This window comes from Amphiura filiformis, chromosome 9, assembly GCF_039555335.1.
Source record: "Amphiura filiformis chromosome 9, Afil_fr2py, whole genome shotgun sequence".
Classification (NCBI taxonomy): Eukaryota; Metazoa; Echinodermata; class Ophiuroidea; order Amphilepidida; family Amphiuridae; genus Amphiura; species Amphiura filiformis.
In genome coordinates this window covers 31,744,065-31,762,444 of record NC_092636.1, presented here as the reverse complement: position 1 = coordinate 31,762,444, position 18,380 = coordinate 31,744,065, and the positions used below count along the sequence as shown (strand labels likewise).

The window sequence follows — 18,380 nt, the reverse complement described above, 5'->3', positions numbered from 1 at the left end:
AATGTACACAGGTATCAGTTTTGGCCCGGTTTTGGCCCCAAAGACCATGGCACCTGGGCCTGGCTGTGCCCACTCTGCCCTATGGTCAATCTACCCATGGGCCTATGTGTACAAAATAATTTTGCAATGAGAAATAGTAAACTGAAGTGTGCAGTTTATGTGCAAAGAAATCCAATTTATTTGCAATATTTTCTTGATTTAGTTGTATTTTGATCAGATTGGTACATAATTATGTTTGTAGATTGTAGCCTATACTTTGAAGAGATATAAAATTCTATGATAAAAAGTGTCAGTATTTCTTAGACCAACCCAGATGTTGCTGATCATCTTTAATGTTATATTAATTAATAGATATGTGTACACTAAGTGACATCATTTTTTTCAAACAAAAGCACTTGCCCATTTTAAAAGTGACTAGCGGGACACCCGCGCTTCGCGCTGGTCCCCGCTAGATGAGTAAATGGAAGCGTTTACTAAAACAGGAGGAATAACTGAACATGTAGAATCATTGAAAAGGTTAATTTTATTGATCTTAACCTGACCCTCATTAGGCCTACATTTCCATTTTAGCTTTTTTCTTTCTTTTTAGTTTCCTCTACGTGGGCCAATTTTGTTCCTTTTTTTTAAATTTTTGCTGCTAAGCTTGCGATTTGCCGTTTCCATGGTTTTTGTTTTAATTTATTTAATCCAGTTCCCGTTATATTCTAAATCTGTCCTTTTTGGGGCGCCCTCTACGGAGGCGTCCCACAATATAGGCATGTACTTGTGAGTAGCTTCTAATTTCAGTCTTACTAGATTTACTCCGCAATTGTTGTGCTATTTTGCTAAAATTATGCCCTTGCTCAGAAATAAATCCACAATATGCTTGGATTTTATTTTATTATTGTTTTCTGTTATGCACAGGATAAAATGGTGTGCGTATATTCTTTGTTTAAAAGACAAAATTAATGGATTTGTAAAAACACCAAATAAATCGAGACCTTTGACCTTTGTAACCACTTTGACCTTTGTAACCAGTTTACCGCCTCTTAGAACCCGATAGACGGTGACCAACACTATGGATTACAATAGCCTAATCTGAATGGCATAGTCCAATAAGCTCAAATAAACAATCATAGTGCAAAATTTGACCTAACTTGCAGAGTATGAGTTTTTGTACCCAAAGTTTCCAAGTCAGGCATCTTATCAAGATCAAGATAGTGATAGTGACATAACAATTAACACGCTTATCTTACCAAGGTCTTATCTATCTGCATGGGGTAATTGGAAATTATGGTGTAGCCTATTTGTTTTAAGGATGAAACAACTGGCTCCTTTTGCATGGAAATTAGAACAAATTACTATACAAGCTGTATCAAAAAGTTTGGTACCCAGCAGTTTTGATAGTAATTGAAAAGCCTGGTTCTTCCAAATGCAATATCGGGTTCCCCTTAAAATGATAAAATGATCAGACCATAAATCTTTTGTGACTGTTTATGACATTAATCAACAAATTATGCGGATCCTAGATGTGTCGAGGATGTTATGTTTATGAACAAAACGTTACGTTTGTATTTTCAACATTGTTAATCATTGCTACGTGTATGTTAACAAATGAAAGTTCTGTAATTATTTTAATTCTTCAATGCTAAGTTAGTAAGTATTCTTTTGGATATCATCAAATTGTAAATCTCTAGTCAGATTTTCAGTGTGTTAACAACTATGTATCAAAGATGTTACGTTCATGTACAAAACATTAACGTTCTTATCTTGTAAACATTGTATACCCATATAGCTACTTTTGAAGAATGAATGTTCTGTAATTGTCTTTTATCCTTCATCTCTATTAGATTTTCAGTGTATTAGCAAGTAGATGATGTATATGTATCACAGACGTTATGATGTATATGTATCACAGACGTTATACATTCATAAAAACTTTTCTTTTGGTCAACATAGGGGTAGATCCTCTTCTATACTATCCATCATATACCCCCCTGCATAACGAAATTCAACAATATTCAATATCCAAAGCAATATCATCACTACAATATGCCCCAAAATTGAACTCCCCACCCACATAATCGCAAATTGACACGACAGCTTCATTCCAATTCAATTTATTTCATCCAAAACGGTCCTGTGATACACCTTCCCCAATCAAACACATTTGTCTTGCATTTGATCATCTTCTACTCTTCCCTAGAAAAAATCATTATGATACCAAATCCCCGGGACCAAATCTAAACACCATGCCATGGAATTCACCATATCACGTCCAAGCTCACATAATTTGGGCGCCCCATTCCTTTTTAAAGGAATTTTATTTACCTTTCCTTTTAGCGTCTTTTTTTTTTTTTGCTGCTTAGCTTGTGATTTCCCGTTTCCATGTTATTTATTTAATTCTGTTCTCAGTTTAATAGCTTTTTATATATTTATATTTCATGATCTTATTTTAGCTTTTTTTTCTTACATTTCCTGATTAGTTTATTTCTTTCCTTCTTTAGCCTATTTTATTCTTTAGCCCTTTTCATTTTCTTACAGTGAATAACTATAACCCATAGGCCTATACCCGTACCTTTTTGTTGTTTGTAGGCCCCTACTTTTTAACAAACACACATCTTTTTCCCGTACCTATTTATTACGTCCGCCTCTCATTGCGTGTCTATGGTCGTTCACCCGAAATATCATTACGTCGCTGTGCGTCGTTAGTACGCGAGCAATGGCGTAGTGCTGCGTTACCCTCGCGGTATCGCTGCGCTACACGCGCGTCTCGGCGTTAGGTACGCCATTGCGACGCGAGTGGCTAGCTTAGCAACTGAATACTTTTCTTTGTTTACCCAAGATGGCAACCGACCACATTTTCACTGATTTTGAGGCCAATTCTTGACCGTTCTTAACTAACTTAAGTTTCAACACGTCCCCGTATATTCCTTGATCTCCCGTATTAATTTGGCGTTCACAAACCCACAACATTCCCCTATTTATAGTAAGATATAGACCTTTTTCTCAGACGTCACCAATCAATCGATATTGGGGTCCAGCATTCGAGTCATCAGCACCCAAACGCAAATACCGCGCCGGCGCGTGCGATAAACTTTGCTCCACGCTAAGCGTCCTGCGCGGAATTGCCAGCTCGCAGTACGCGTTTAGTTCGCCACGATGTAAAAAGTAAACAAAAATGTGAAACAAAACAAAGATTAATTTTCAAATTGCATGGCGGTTTTTCCGTATCTTTTGTATTTTGTGGTGTCAAAACAATCTGAAACAAATGTAACCAGTATACAGTTCCCTTTAAAAAAATATTTTATGGAAGCTAATGTGAAAGATGACAAAACAGAGTAGAAATTACGCAGTATTTGGTGTTTTCACACTGTCGGCATGTGGGAAACGCACGTGTTGTTTGTTTACATCTGAGACCCCAATATCGATTAGGTGACGTCATCAGAAAAAGGTCTATAGAAGGTCTCAATGCGCGTGAAGCGCGCGGAAATTTTGGGTTTTAAAGCGGAAAACTTTGTTTGCCCCCCCTTCCTACCACTAAAACTTTTTGGTTCGCCCTCTTTTAAGGTCCAAAACTTTTTTGGCCCCCTCCCTTTTTACCAGCCCCCCACCAAAGTATTTCTGAACACTCCCTTAGCTACACTGACTGTTGATAATGTATTTTTGTAAAATTTCAAACACGGTACAGATCGTTCTGGGACACCCTGTATCAGTTGTATACCATGTATATAGTCAGTGTGTGTATAAATGCTGATGAAAAAAATACATATTTTTGCAAATAGCCACATAATACAAATGACATTGAATAAAATCACTGGTTTGGAGTTTTACAAGATTGGAATATTGTGTTTTCTTTTTCATCACTTTTCGGGACTGTGATTGCCACGACCCGAATCCCCACTGCGCGGGATACAATTGAGGCGGTACCTTTTTAGTCATTTATGAGTTTGGCAGATAAAAAGACGGCGGCAATAAAATCTAAAGCCGTGCAAGCAAGCAATTCCCCGCTAGCAAAGCAAGCAGGTCATTGGCTGGATGCATTGTGAAGGTCTTATACGTCATACCGATCACTGGCTATGCCAAGTCAACAAGAAAAGTTTTGCTTCAGATTTGTATCCAATTCGAAACAGAAAGGATCTCATTTCTATCGAGCAATTGAAAAAGGTGTAAACGAGAGGTACGGATTTAAATCTTGAACAAACGACAGCATAAGTTGTGATTTTTTTGTTTGAATCAAAAGGATTTTCTTGGCCGCTTTAGCAAGGGTGTGAATATCTACTCATGAACTTGGATTTGTAGCTGACATGTACATGAATTATTCTGAATCAACTGCTTTTCCTGAATCATTCTTGGGATTCATTTCCTGATCATAACAAATTAAGAAAGCACCGGCAGCAAGATTTCATACCAAAGAGATTTCTTCTCCAGGATTAAGCCGCCAACATAAACCTTACAAGGGGTCTCTGGACGTCGTGGCCCGTTTCCTTAGACATTTTAATGATTCGATTTAGTTGATAAAATATTGCGACATCGCGCATCTTGAAGTATCAAGTCTGCACTTGTCTCTTTGGAAATCCAACGTTTATAAGATACTTCTAATTTTGTTGGAATTATTTGGATATATACCTGTGGGATAATACGTGTTTTTAATTCGGAAACATATCTGGATAATACTTCAAGAATTGAAACGGTTAAAGAAGCAGTGTGAATTGACATGACAATGGCGACAACTTCGACAGCGCACTTTTTGACACTTATTGTTTTGTTACAAACTTATATTATGTACGGAGATGCAAATAGATGGCTGTAAGTATCATGGAACGTTCATTAATTGTGTTTAATGTGGAAATTAATCAACTAAACTTCAACTTTTAATTAAACTGAATGTTGATAGGAGAAATAATGAAATCAACTATTTAGGACCTAATAATACATTATGACTGTACCAGACTGCAAAAACTGCAATATACACATATTAAAATACAGAGCATTTTTCTTCCATTGCCTTTTCACGGAACTTCTAATTTCATCGTGATTCATTTAATAATTCAATCAATTTGGTGCACTATACATGACATGAAAATTAAGTGCACGAGGGATTTCTGTTAACTTTTTGCCAAGATTTTTGAATTGGGAAATACTGTACGATGTATCCGATTTATTTTCACATCCCCATATATGTCAGTTACAATAAATGTTCACATACCATGATGTGAACATGGTCAAATCGCACGCGTATGATCGACCGGCTGTTTTAATTTTCCTTCTTCATCATCCATTTCCTCATTAATCTTACTTTGGCTTGCGGCATTTGCCCAGAACATGTATCATGATCGCCCACAGGTGATTGGATATGAATGGTCGTTAACTTGGTAATCAGAAATAATTAATCGCGATTAAGGTCATAAACCTGGTTACTTGGCAAACAATTGCAATATAGAAACCAGCAGTGAATACCGTTTCCAAGTAGATGTAATATCCAGACATTTATTTGTACTGATTCATCGTGAGATTGATATTGCAAAACATTGCTAACAATGACATGACAGTCCACATTGGGTTTTTTGAACAGAACTTGTAGCTACAATGTACATACATTTACACTGTAGGCCTACATTTGAATATCATCGCGATGATTATGATAGTTTATCCAAATACTTTGGTTTATCCATAGACCATACCGTGTCAAATAGTTCTGGTACTTCATGCATTTTGTTTTCGGAAGTACATGACAGCACAATTTTGAACAGCTTTAATATTATATTCTGCGGCATTAATTTGAGCTAATTTGCTTTTAAGTTTTTAACAATTGGTTGAGTTTGAAAACGCCGATAGATAATGATCTCAGCATGCAAGTTCACAAGCATGAAAAGTTTGAATCTTAAATTTCCAAACTAGCTGTTTCCTAATAATATTATTAAATTTTAATGTAAAGGTTGCCTTTTTATAGCATTGTCAACTTTTATGATGCCACATTACACATGTAGAAAAGAACAAGTGAGCTTTAATGAGATGAAAGCGATGCCGCTTTATAGCGGTATTATTGTTCTTAAAGGTGTCACTTTATCCTGCAATAGGGAATTAGTTATTGCATCAGTGAATTTCAACACTTTTCGTGTCTCATTTGATTTTACATTTTTTCTAGAGGTCATTTTAACCAACCAAGGTCTAATTTAAGACGCGGGACTTGTGGTGTCAACAACTTTCACTCAATTAAAATAATATTCTTTTACGTTCAGTTAAACAATTTTTCTGGTAGAAATATGGTGTTACGATGGACAAAGGATTTATAGCGATTATCCAAGCCGATCTTTGTACTTCTATGGTTGAAATTCTGCATGCTTGATCAATGTGTAACCTACACCAATTCATCAGGAACAAAATTAACATTTTTTTACAAAGTTGACAGAAAGCGAATTTTCCATTTCTATAGTTGCACTGTTGCAACAGTCATTGATCTACCACTGATTGGCCTAATCTTACTTGTGATGCAAAGAGAACAATTGCGAAAGAGTAATTAGTGCAACGATAATTGAACGTTCTTTGAACGTTATCTTGCAGCTTGTCTGCAACCAAAGTTGCAGGACCAGTCATCAAATAAATCATCACATTTATAATTTCTAAAGGTTACATGTAGCTATGCATTACTTATCCGAGCTAACGTTGAAGTTACCCGCAGAGAGCGGGTGAAAGCTTCCCGTAGCTCAGCCCGCCTGTTGCCGTCAATTTTCATTTCATTATGTGACATACAAGACCTACTCGTGTGGTTCGGCATGGTTAGTGTTGCCAATATCGGCAGGCATTCTGATAGGCCTTCGATAATTCAATTTACTGTGTTCTATAGACCTCAGATGAGTTTTCTTTCCAATATAATTCAAGACACCTTCTAGCGGGTTTGAACTTTTGGCAAAGTTTACTGATAAAGATCAGTAGTATAAGCCTATGGCATAGCTAGGAAATTGCTGTACGAAATATTGTTGGTTTACACGTGTAGGGGTGGCTCAGCCTCGAAGTTCTTCAATATGATAGCTACAACTTGCTATATAAAATGGTATTAAACGTGAATATTGATGTATGACGAAAGTCTTGAAACAATCAGTCTGTGTTAAGACGTTTAGTTTCAATTCAGCAAATCCTGACTTGTAAGAGCAATGTTGCTAAATAGATTAGCCATGTATATATGACCCTCAAAACGTAATGTATTAGCGCATAATACCTTTTGCCAAAAAGCATTGCTTGTTTAAAAAAAATTAAATGTTTATCATAACGACAACAAAAAGGACAATTAATAATAATATATGAGAATATTAGAGCTTCCCGCCGGTCTGATGGAACTGTCAACTGGCGGTCAACCGCCGGTCGAGTTTTGATTTCATCCCTAAATGACCTATTAAATGGCTTGCGATAGACGCGTAAAAATCGAACTTTCTTGCTTGATGGAATTGTGAATGAGTATAGCCTACTCATGATTGAACTTGTGCTATATATAATGCTAAATAGGCCTATATAGGTGAAATACTGAAAGGCCTATTTGTACGAATACGGAAACCAGGGTCAAGAACGAATCATCGATTCTAGAACGAAAGAAACTGACTTCATTTTTTCTTTTCACAGACGTCATGTGTCTGTGCCTTCCTATATCATGAACTGCAGACATTTACGATGTTATTTCTTTCACTAAGACCCTCAAACTATTTAAACAAAACACACTTGCAGTGTAAAATGATTTCAGCAAAATGTTGTTGATGGAAAGGCCATTGGCTTGAATTTGACAGTTCATCAAGGGCATTCCACTTGAATACTAGTACATGTATAAAAGGAATTAGACGGGATAGATGTAGGGCCTATCTGCAAAAGCATTTTGCTTTGAAACAATGGATGTGATCAAACTCAGCTCGTTGATTCATTCAATAGCCTACAAAGAAGATCAGGAATGCATAGGTCTGGGCATAGGTCTTGAGAATCTGTGGTCTATACTGAATGCCTCCTTACTGCTTTTACAAATGTAGGCATATCCTCGTATATACAAGTATATAGGCCTACACAACATGGGGGATGAGGGAAGCTACTCATCCCCGCCCCGTGGTTGCATGCTAATAATTATAGTAAGTTGGATATAAACAAGAATGTAGCCTACAATTTAGAGAAACCGTATGCCGTAGTTCCAACTTCCAATTCACTTTCAACTACCCAGCAAATTTTAGTACACAAAACGTTTTACTACTTTTTATTTATATCTCGAGCTCATAGACACCTCCGTTTCCCTGTTCTTTGTCAATGGAAATATCCGTCCCAAAAGTTCGATGACGTCCTATATTAAAACGAAAGTTCTTTCGTAAATCGTTAGGAAGCTGACCCCACTCCCTCCTTTCCAAAAAGATCAATTTTGACCGATATTTTAAGATTTTTACAACGTAATTGGACTTTTTGACCACCCCTCCAAGAAAGGAGTTTCAATGAATTGACAGGATGTCAGTTTGGTTTGTTCCGTAGAAAGTCACGGGAACAAATTAATTGAATTGGAAAGTTTTCATGAAAGTGTATTGTGTAGATAATAATATAGTTTAGGAATAATAGGCCCTATAAATTTGACGAAGAAAGCGACAGCGCGGCACTGATTAAACCATGTTATTTTCTCTCTTGTTCTTTTTTCCAGAGCAATATTTAATATAAATGCACTTGGACTTGCAAGCATAGACAATCCTGACACATGTGAAAGACTCCCGGGATTGGTAAACAAACAAGTATCAGTTTGTAAAAGGAACTTGGAAGTTATGGACAGTGTAAGCCTTGGAGCTAGTCTTGCAATACACGAATGTCAAAATCAGTTTGCTAACAGAAGGTGGAATTGTACTACAGTATTAACAGGACCGGTCTTTGGACGAGTGTTGGAAAATGGTAGGGTACTAATTTGAGTTTTTAGAATTATACGAGAATTGAATGCATGAGAGAGCGTGTAAACTTGGTAAAAAATATAGCACTCTGTTAACTTTGGACTTTTCCATTTCACGCGGAGCGCGGAGTGAAATGGAATAGTCCAAATTTGACAGAGTGGCGGACAGGGTGGTATATTGCACAAATAGGCAGACAATCACTATGGACCACAATGGCCTCAACCTAATGGCAAAGTTCAATAACCTCAATTAAACAAGCATAATGCAAAATTTCACCTGATTTGTAGAGCATGAGTTTTTGTACTCAAATTTTTAAAGGTCATTCAATGAATGTGCAAATGTATTGGGGTTAAATAACTGCCCTGATAGATGAGCATGTTGTGGATCCTTAGCGCATGTATTTCGTAAAGGGTTCACAAGTTCTCATTAAAGGTCTTAACTTTAACTTATAGCGTAGCCAGGATTTTGGTGTGAGGGGGCAAAGCCCAATTTGTGTCCCCATTTGATAATTTGTTGTCCCATTTTAGTCTCATTTGATCCCTGGAAAATTTCGGGGGGTGATTCTTTTCCCTTCTCCCTGGCTACGCTACTGAACTCGAAAAATAATTGCATAGTATCAATTGAATTGGTAGCACATTTTTGACAAAATATTCCGGTCACGCGTCGCTGCACTCGGTCACAATGGCTCATAAGAAAAGATGCAGTTTTGAAAGTTGCACTTTTAGTCTTTTGTCCATTCGTGACCCTACAGACTTTTTATTCGACGTAAAATATTTGATGTAACATATCTAGGCCTATACGTTATCAAATCTATTCCCATTCTATTTCCAGTAATGTCAGTTTAAGTTAATCTAACGAATGTTTGATGACGTAAAATCGATAATATATTTCTATACATAAGTAACATAATTATTATTACGTCATCAAACATTTGGTAGTTCTAACTTAAACATTACTAAATTAGAATGGGACTAGATTAAATAATGTAGATAAGTTTCATCAAATATTATACGTCGAATACCCGGAGTCTGTAGCGGCCCCATAGTTCAACTGTCAATGTCAATGTCTACAAATAAAACAATAATATCATGATATAACCCACTGTAAATTATATTCTCCATAGTCCACGATAGTCCATGCACCAAGTGCAACTTCAAACACATCTTTTCTTACATAACAAGCTAAATTCAGACCAAATAATCGGTGTGTTTGTTTGACATTACACTGGACCAAAGGAACAAAAGTTGAGATGACGTTTGAGGGAAGGTTAAAAGAAGAGGAAAGTCAAAGAGAAGGAAGAAAAAGTGGAGGAAAATAACGAAAAAGGAGTAGAAAGAACGTTGAAGAAGAAGGAGCTAGGAGACAACGAAAAAAGACAAGAAGCATGTGAATCTGGCCGAAGCTGGGGGTGTGCATGATACTGGTCCATCAAATATTAAAATGCACCTTCATTTTGGGCTAAAATAATCTATAACTGAATTTTTTTCGCGCGCTTTGCCCGCAAATGTTCATTATAAATATAAACAGGCACTAAATATGCCCCTCAAAAAAACTGAAACGAATTCAAAATTGCGACGGCACAATTCTTCAAAATTCCTTTATGCGTGCGGCCGGTGACGGGAAAACCCGCTTTACGTAGGGCCTTGTATTAGTTGTACTGGTATAGTATAGTGGTATAGGCCTACACGACGATCGTATTAGTGACGACACTGATGCTATATTGACGCCCGGCGTCGACGTTGTGTGAATCTGCTTGGGATTGTTACATTGCAAGAAGGGGGGGGGGGGGGAAGCAAACTTTTAAGGGGCGTAGACATTGACGAAAATGGTAAAAAAAAGTAAGTTGGTATAGCTATGATGTAGGTAAGTAACATAGGCCCTAGGCTGTTACCATTTCATGTTTCTGTTGGCACATGCATCAGCATCATCACTTACGGAGGGCGTATCATGCTCTTCAGGGGCTCAAAACCAGTGAGATTTAACCATAATAATTATTTCAAAGTCTGCACAATGAAAGTATGTATTTCCAAAATTGTTTGTTTCCTGAATTCAATTTAATCCGGTCAAACCCATACAATATTTGTCGAGAAATATTTGGCATATGGAAAAGTGATTTCCCTTATGAAGTTCAGGTTCGCGTCACAGTTGTTTTACAAAACGGGTGAACCATTTTGCCGGGTATACTCAATGGACCACCATGCATGTTGCACAGCCCTCCAGCTATGGCACAGGGCATCCATACGAAAACTATTATAGGAGCTAGTACTAGGCCTACTGTACTGATGCTATCGAAGTACAATCGCTAGAATCTGTAGCCTTACTATATAGGGCCTTTTAAAACACATATATCCGAGAACTGCTACCCCCGGCAGCTACGCCACTGGACCCTACAAAGGAAATATAGCCAATTTTTTAGATAGTGGATCACCACAGTCCAGTCAAAAGGCCTTATACTAGGGCCCACTAGTAGGGCTAAGAATGATGACTAGTAGTAGAACATGTAGTATCGGTTAGTGAGTTGGTTGAGATTCATCGAATTACCCGACTTATTTGCAGAAAATGTAAATGTTGCGCCTTATAGTATTAGCACTTAGCAGGCCTACCGTTTTAAGCTGTTTTATACAAAAATATAAAAGCTTATCATACATGTTTTTGAAATATAACACACGTATTTACCTTTTCAGACATATAAACAAATAATTCTAAAAATTGATTTTGTCTCCTGGACGTCTTCTCCTTGTTTGTTACCAACATACATTGTTGAAATGCCATCTCATTGATCTCCTGCGTATTATTTTTCATCTTTACCCGAAGTTTGCCATGCACGCTATGCCGGCACAGCTGACACGACTTAGCTAAGCAGAGTATCTCACCCTAAACATGACAGCCACGCATCGTGAGCCAATAGAACGAACAGTCACAAAATTGATACTGTTTCATAATTTTCAATAAAATTCGCACTTGGACGTCGAATGCCCGGCTATGAGTAACTTACGGCGATGAAATTGAAGTTGAAAGTAGATGGGTGGGTAGTAGAGCGAATATCTGTCGGGAGCTTTCTTTGGAATCTTTCATGGTGGTATACTTGTATTGGAATAAAAAGTGCACTTTTCATACACTGATACATGCACATCTACATGTAGGTCACCACTGCATAGACTCATTATTATACGAAGGGCTTTATTTCTATCATATGAAAAACTTTAGCCACCAAAAATAATAATATTTATTTTTGATGAGCTGCTGCATCCTATGTCAAGATATTCAACAGGTAATAAATCATCTTCTTCTGATTCAGATCTGGGCGTCTGGCCCTCATTAAGTGTTGACAAAGATAACAGCATATTATCAAAACGTACCCAGTATAAGTGCAATTTATTGGATCTATTTTGATGAGCTGCTGCATCCTATGTCAAAATATCCAACAGGAAACAAAAATCATCTTCAGATCATCAAATCTGGCCCTCATCATGTTGACAAAGATTAAATAGCATATTATCGAAACGTACCCAGTATAAGTGTAATTTATTGGATCTATTTTGATGAGCTGCATGCTGCATCTTATGTCAAAATATCCAACAGGAAAAAAACATCTTCTTCAGATCAGATCTGGCCCTCATCAAGTGTTGACAAAGATAACAGCTTAGTATCGAAACGTACACAGTAAGTGCAATTTATTGGATCAGAAATAAGAACTTTTGAAATAAGAAGATTGACTTAATTCCACCAATCCTGATGAATATATTCAACCTCTGTTCTACGAGCTTGTAGAAAATGAAGTTTGTGACAAGCACTGGTGTACTAGCTTGTATTATATTAACGAGAGAATGAGTGAAGCACTGATGTACAAGCTTGTTTGATAACGAAGATTACGAATTGTGGGAGAGGGACACTGGTCTACGAGGGGCACTGGTCTACAAGCTTGTATAATACTGAAGTATGGGAGAAGGACACTGGTGTAAAAGTTTGTTAATAACGAAGCACTAGTGTACGAGCTTGTCAAATTACGAAGTGGGGTGCCCAGCACTAGTGTACGAATTTACGAACCTGTCAAATTACGAAGTGAGTGACCAGTGCATGTACGAGCTTTACTTGTCAAAATCACGAAGTGAGTGACAAGTACTGATAATTTATGATTTATGATTTTAAACTTTTGATCTCAACACAAGATTAGACATACCTTAAATTTTCGGTCGTAACTTCGACCGTCATCGGGAGACTGGCAACCCAAGTTTGGGATCAGTGACCTTTTGGACACTTGACCCCAACACTTGGTCGTAGACTCTTGGTAGCTGGTATCGGCCCCCGTCACGGTTAAGTACTGATGTATGAGCTTGTATGATAACGAAGATCATATGGAGCACTGGTTTAGCGGTACAGAATAACGAAGTAGGTGACAAGGACCGGTCTGCGAGCTGGTATAATAATATTAAGTGGGTGAAGAGGACCGGTGTACGAGTTTGTAGAAGTATTAAACGAAGAATGAGCTTGTAGAATACCGAAGTATGGGAGTGGTGCACCGGTGAACGAGGGGCACTGGTCATCGGGCTTGTATGATAATGAGGTATGGGAGAGAAGCACTGGTCTACGAGGGCCACTGGTCTACGAGCTTGTATAATAAATGGGAGAGGGGCACTTGTCTACGAGGGCCACTGGTCTACGAGCTTGTATGATACCAAAGTATCGGAGAGGGGCACTGGTCTACGAGGGGCACTGGTCTACAAGCTTGTATGATACCGAAGTATGGGCGAGGGGCACTGGTCTACGAGGTGCACTGGTCTACGAGCTTGTATGATACCGAAGTATGGGAGAGGGGCAATGGTCTACAAGCTTGTATGATACCGAAGTATGGGAGAGGGGCAGTGGTCTACAAGGGACACTGGTCTACGAGCTTGTATGATGCCGAAGTACACTGGTCTACGTGCTTATATGATAAGAGGTATGTAAGAGGGGCACTGGCCTACAAGCTTGTATGATACCGAAGTATGGGAGAGGGGCACTGGTCTACGAGGAACACTGGTCTACGAGCTCGTATTGTAACGCTTGTAGAATACTGAAGTATAGGAGAGGGGCTGGGGCACTGGTGTACAAGTTTAACAAAATGGGTGACCAGCACTGTACGAGCTTGTCAAATCACGAAGTGGTTGACCAGCACTGGTGTACGAGCTTGTCAAATCACGAAGTGTGTGACCAGCACTGATGTACGAGCTTGTTTGATAACGAAGATTACGAATTGTGGGAGAGGGACGCTGGTCTACGAGGGGCACTGGTCTACAAGCTTGTAGAATACTGAAGTATGGGAGAGGGACACTGGTGTAAAAGTGTGTTAATAACGAAGCACTAGTGTACGAGCTTGTCAAATTACGAAGTGGGGTGCCCAGCACTAGTGTATAAATACGAATTTACGAACCTGTCAAATTACGAAGTGAGTGACCATGAGCACTGGTGCAGGAACGAGCTTGTCAAAATCACGAAGTGAGTGACCAGTACTGATGTATGAGCTTGTATGATAACGAAGATCATATGGAGCACTGGTTTAGCGGTACAGAATAACGAAGTAGGTGACAAGGACTGGTCTGCGAGCTGGTATAATAATAAAGTGGGTGAGGAGGACCGGTGTACGAGTTTGTAGAAGTATTAAACGAAGAATGAGCTTGTAGAATACCGAAGTATGGGAGTGGTGCACCGGTGTACGAGGGGCACTGGTCATCGGGCTTGTATGGTAACGAGGTATGGGAGAGAAGCACTGGTCTACGAGGGCCACTGGTCTACGAGCTTGTAGAATAAATGGGAGAGGGGCACTTGTCTACGAGGGCCACTGGTCTACGAGCTTGTATGATACCAAAGTATGGGAGAGGGGCACTGGTCTACGAGGGGCACTGGTCTACAAGCTTGTATTATACCGAAGTATGGGCGAGGGGCACTGGTCTACGAGGTGCACTGGTCTACGAGCTTGTATGATACCGAAGTATGGGAGAGAGGCACTGGTCGAGGGACACTGGTCTACAAGCTTGTATGATACCGAAGTATGGGAGAGGGGCGCTGGTCTACAAGGGACACTGGTCTACAAGCTTGTATGATACCGAAGTATGGGAGAGGGGCACTGGTCTACAAGGGACACTGGTCTACGAGCTTGTATGATACCGAAGTACACTGGTCTACGTGCTTATATGATAAGAGGTATGTAAGAGGGGCACTGGTCTACGAGGGGCACTGGCCTACAAGCTTGTATGATACCGAAGTATGGGAGTGGGGCACTGGTCTACGAGGAACACTGGTCTACGAGCTCGTATTGTAACGCTTGTAGAATACTGAAGTATAGGAGAGGGGCTGGGGCACTGGTGTACAAGTTTAACAAAATGGGTGACCAGCACTGTACGAGCTTGTCAAATCACGAAGTGGTTGACCAGCACTGGTGTACGAGCTTGTCAAATCACGAAGTGTGTGACCAGCACTGATGTACGAGCTTGTTTGATAACGAAGATTACGAATTGTGGGAGAGGGACACTGGTCTACGAGGAGCACTGGTCTACAAGCTTGTAGAATACTGAAGTATGGGAGAAGGACACTGGTGTAAAAGTTTGTTAATAACGAATTGGGTGACCAACACTAGTTTACGAGCTTGTCAAATTACGAAGTGGGGTGATGCAATTGGGAGGGCGAGTTAGCGCAGCGGTAGTTCCTCGCTTTGCACCACTGAGGTCCCAGGTTCAAGCCCGGCGCGGCCCAAGGACTCATGTGCACTTGGTTTATCCCGATTCCATGCTCGCTCTCGCAGGTTTTCTCCGGGATCTCCGGTTTCCTCCTGCTTTCAAAAAAATCGGTGATTAGTTGTTTGGTTATCAAAACTTCCTTCACCCAATGGAATTTGGGGAGCTGCACAGATAATTGGTGGATGTTACAATCTAAGTGCGGATAGGTCTGCGCCTGAGGTTCGGCTGCAACTGGCCTAGATGATACGATCTGATTGTGATGATTCACCATGGCAGCGAAATTACAGCGCTTTGAATCCTTCAAGATCTAGCTGGAAAAAGGCGCTATATAAATCCGAAATTTATTTATTTATTTATTATTTATTATTTATTTATTAATTAATGTTTGCACTTTAATGTTGTAGTCATGTAGCTGACTTAAAGAAGGGGAATGGTGGTTATCTCGATGTATCTTTCTCCACCCACCAGTTCCAAGTACAGGGCAATAAAACAGAAATACAAAAAAAGGGGTGCCCAGCACTAGTGTACGAGCCTGTCAAATTACGAAGTGAGTGACCATGAGCACTGGTGCATGTACGAGCTTGTCAAAATCACGAAGTGAGTGACCAGCACTGATGTACGAGCTTGTCAAATCACGAAGTGAGTGACCAGCACTGATGTACGAGCTTGTATGATAACGAAGATTATATGGAGCACTGGTTTAGCGGTACAGAATAACGAAGTAGGTGACAAGAACCGGTCTGCGAGCTGGTATAATAATAAAGTGGGTGAGGAGGACCGGTGTACGAGTTTGTAGAAGTATTAAACGAAGAATGAGCTTGTAGAATACCGAAGTATGGGAGTGGTGCACCGGTGTACGAGGGGCACTGGTCATCGGGCTTGTATGATAACGAGGTATGGGAGAGGAGCACTGGTCTACGAGGGCCACTGGTCTACGAGCTTGTAGAATAAATGGGAGAGGGGCACTTGTCTACGAGGGCCACTGGTCATCGAGCTTATATGATAACGAGGTACGGGAGAGGGGCACTGGTCTACGAGCTTGTATGATATTGAAGTATGGGAGAGGGGCACTGGTATACGAGCTTATATGATAACGAGGTATGGGAGTGGTGCACCGGTGTACGAGGGCACTGGTCACCGGGTTGTATGATAATGAGGTATGGGAGAGGAGCACTGGTCTACGAGGGCCACTGGTCTACGAGAGGGGCACTGGTCGAGGGACACTGGTCTACAAGCTTGTATGATACCGAAGTATGGGAGAGGGGCGCTGGTCTACAAGGGACACTGGTCTACAAGGTACAAGCTTGTATGGTACCGAAGTATGGAAGAGGGGCACTGGCCTATAAGGGACACTGGTCTACGAGCTTGTACGATACCGAAGGACACTGGTCTACGTGCTTATCTGATAAGAGGTATGGGAGAGGGCACTGGTCTACGAGGAACACTGGTCTACGAGCTCGTATTGTAACACTTGAAGAATACTGAAGTATGGGAGAGGTGCTGGGGCACTGGTGTGCAAGTTTAACAAACTGGGTGACCAGCACTGTACGAGCGTGTCAAATCACGAAGTGGTTGACCAGCACTGGTGTACATGGTGTAATAGCTTGTCAAATCACGAAGTGGGTGATGTACGAGCTTGTTTGATAACGAAGATTACGAATTGTGGGAGAGGGACACTGGTCTACGAGGAGCACTGGTCTACACGCTTGTAGAATACTGAAGTATGGGAGAAGGACACTGGTGTAAAAGTTTGTTAATAACGAATTGGGTGACCAACACTAGTTTACGAGCTTGTCAAATTACGAAGTGGGGTGATGCTTTGCAATTAATGTTTGCACTTTAATGTTGTAGTCATGTAGCTGACTTAAAGAAGGGTACTGGTGGTTATTTCGATGTATCTTTCTCCACCCACCAGTTCCAAGTACAGGGCAATAAAAACAGAAATACAAAAAAGTGGGGTGCCCAGCACTAGTGTACGAGCCTGTCAAATTACGAAATGAGTGACCATGAGCACTGGTGCATGTACGAGCTTGTCAAAATCACGAAGTGTGTGACCAGCACTGATGTACGAGCTTGTTTGATAACGAAGATTACGAATTGTGGGAGAGGGACACTGGTCTACGAGGAGCACTGGTCTACAAGCTTGTAGAATACTGAAGTATGGGAGAAGGACACTGGTGTAAAAGTTTGTTAATAACGAATTGGGTGACCAACACTAGTTTACGAGCTTGTCAAATTACGAAGTGGGGTGATGCAATTGGGAGGGCGAGTTAGCGCAGCGGTAGTTCCCTCGCTTTGCACCACTGAGGTCCCGGGTTCAAGCCCCGGCGCGGCCCAAGGACTCATGTGCACTTGGTTTATCCCGATTCCATGCTCGCTCTCGCAGGTTTCTCCGGGATCTCCGGTTTCCTCCTGCTTTCAAAAAATCGGTGATTAGTTGTTTGGTTATCAAAAACTTCCTTCACCCAATGGAATTTGGGGAGCTGCACAGATAATTGGTGGATGTTACAATCTAAGTGCGGATAGGTCTGCGCCTGAGGTTCGGCTGCAACTGGCCTAGATGATACGATCTGATTGTGATGATTCACCATGGCAGCGAAATTACAGCGCTTTGAATCCTTCAAGATCTAGCTGGAAAAAGGCGCTATATAAATCCGAAATTTATTTATTTATTTATTATTTATTTATTAATTAATGTTTGCACTTTAATGTTGTAGTCATGTAGCTGACTTAAAGAAGGGGAATGGTGGTTATCTCGATGTATCTTTCTCCACCCACCAGTTCCAAGTAC

General features: G+C 40.1%; 1 protein-coding gene across 1 annotated transcript in view; it reads left to right on the top strand.

The window, feature by feature from the left end:
- Positions 1 to 4,060: 4,060 nt before the first annotated feature.
- LOC140160871 (protein Wnt-4-like) overlaps positions 4,061 to 18,380 on the top strand; it is a 33,166-nt gene continuing 18,846 nt past the window's right edge. The window contains exons 1-2 of the mRNA XM_072184195.1: positions 4,061 to 4,788; positions 8,639 to 8,880. Of these exons, the coding sequence (XP_072040296.1) occupies positions 4,697 to 4,788; positions 8,639 to 8,880 (334 nt within the window). The 5' untranslated portion in view covers positions 4,061 to 4,696. The remainder of the gene's footprint in view (positions 4,789 to 8,638; positions 8,881 to 18,380) is intronic.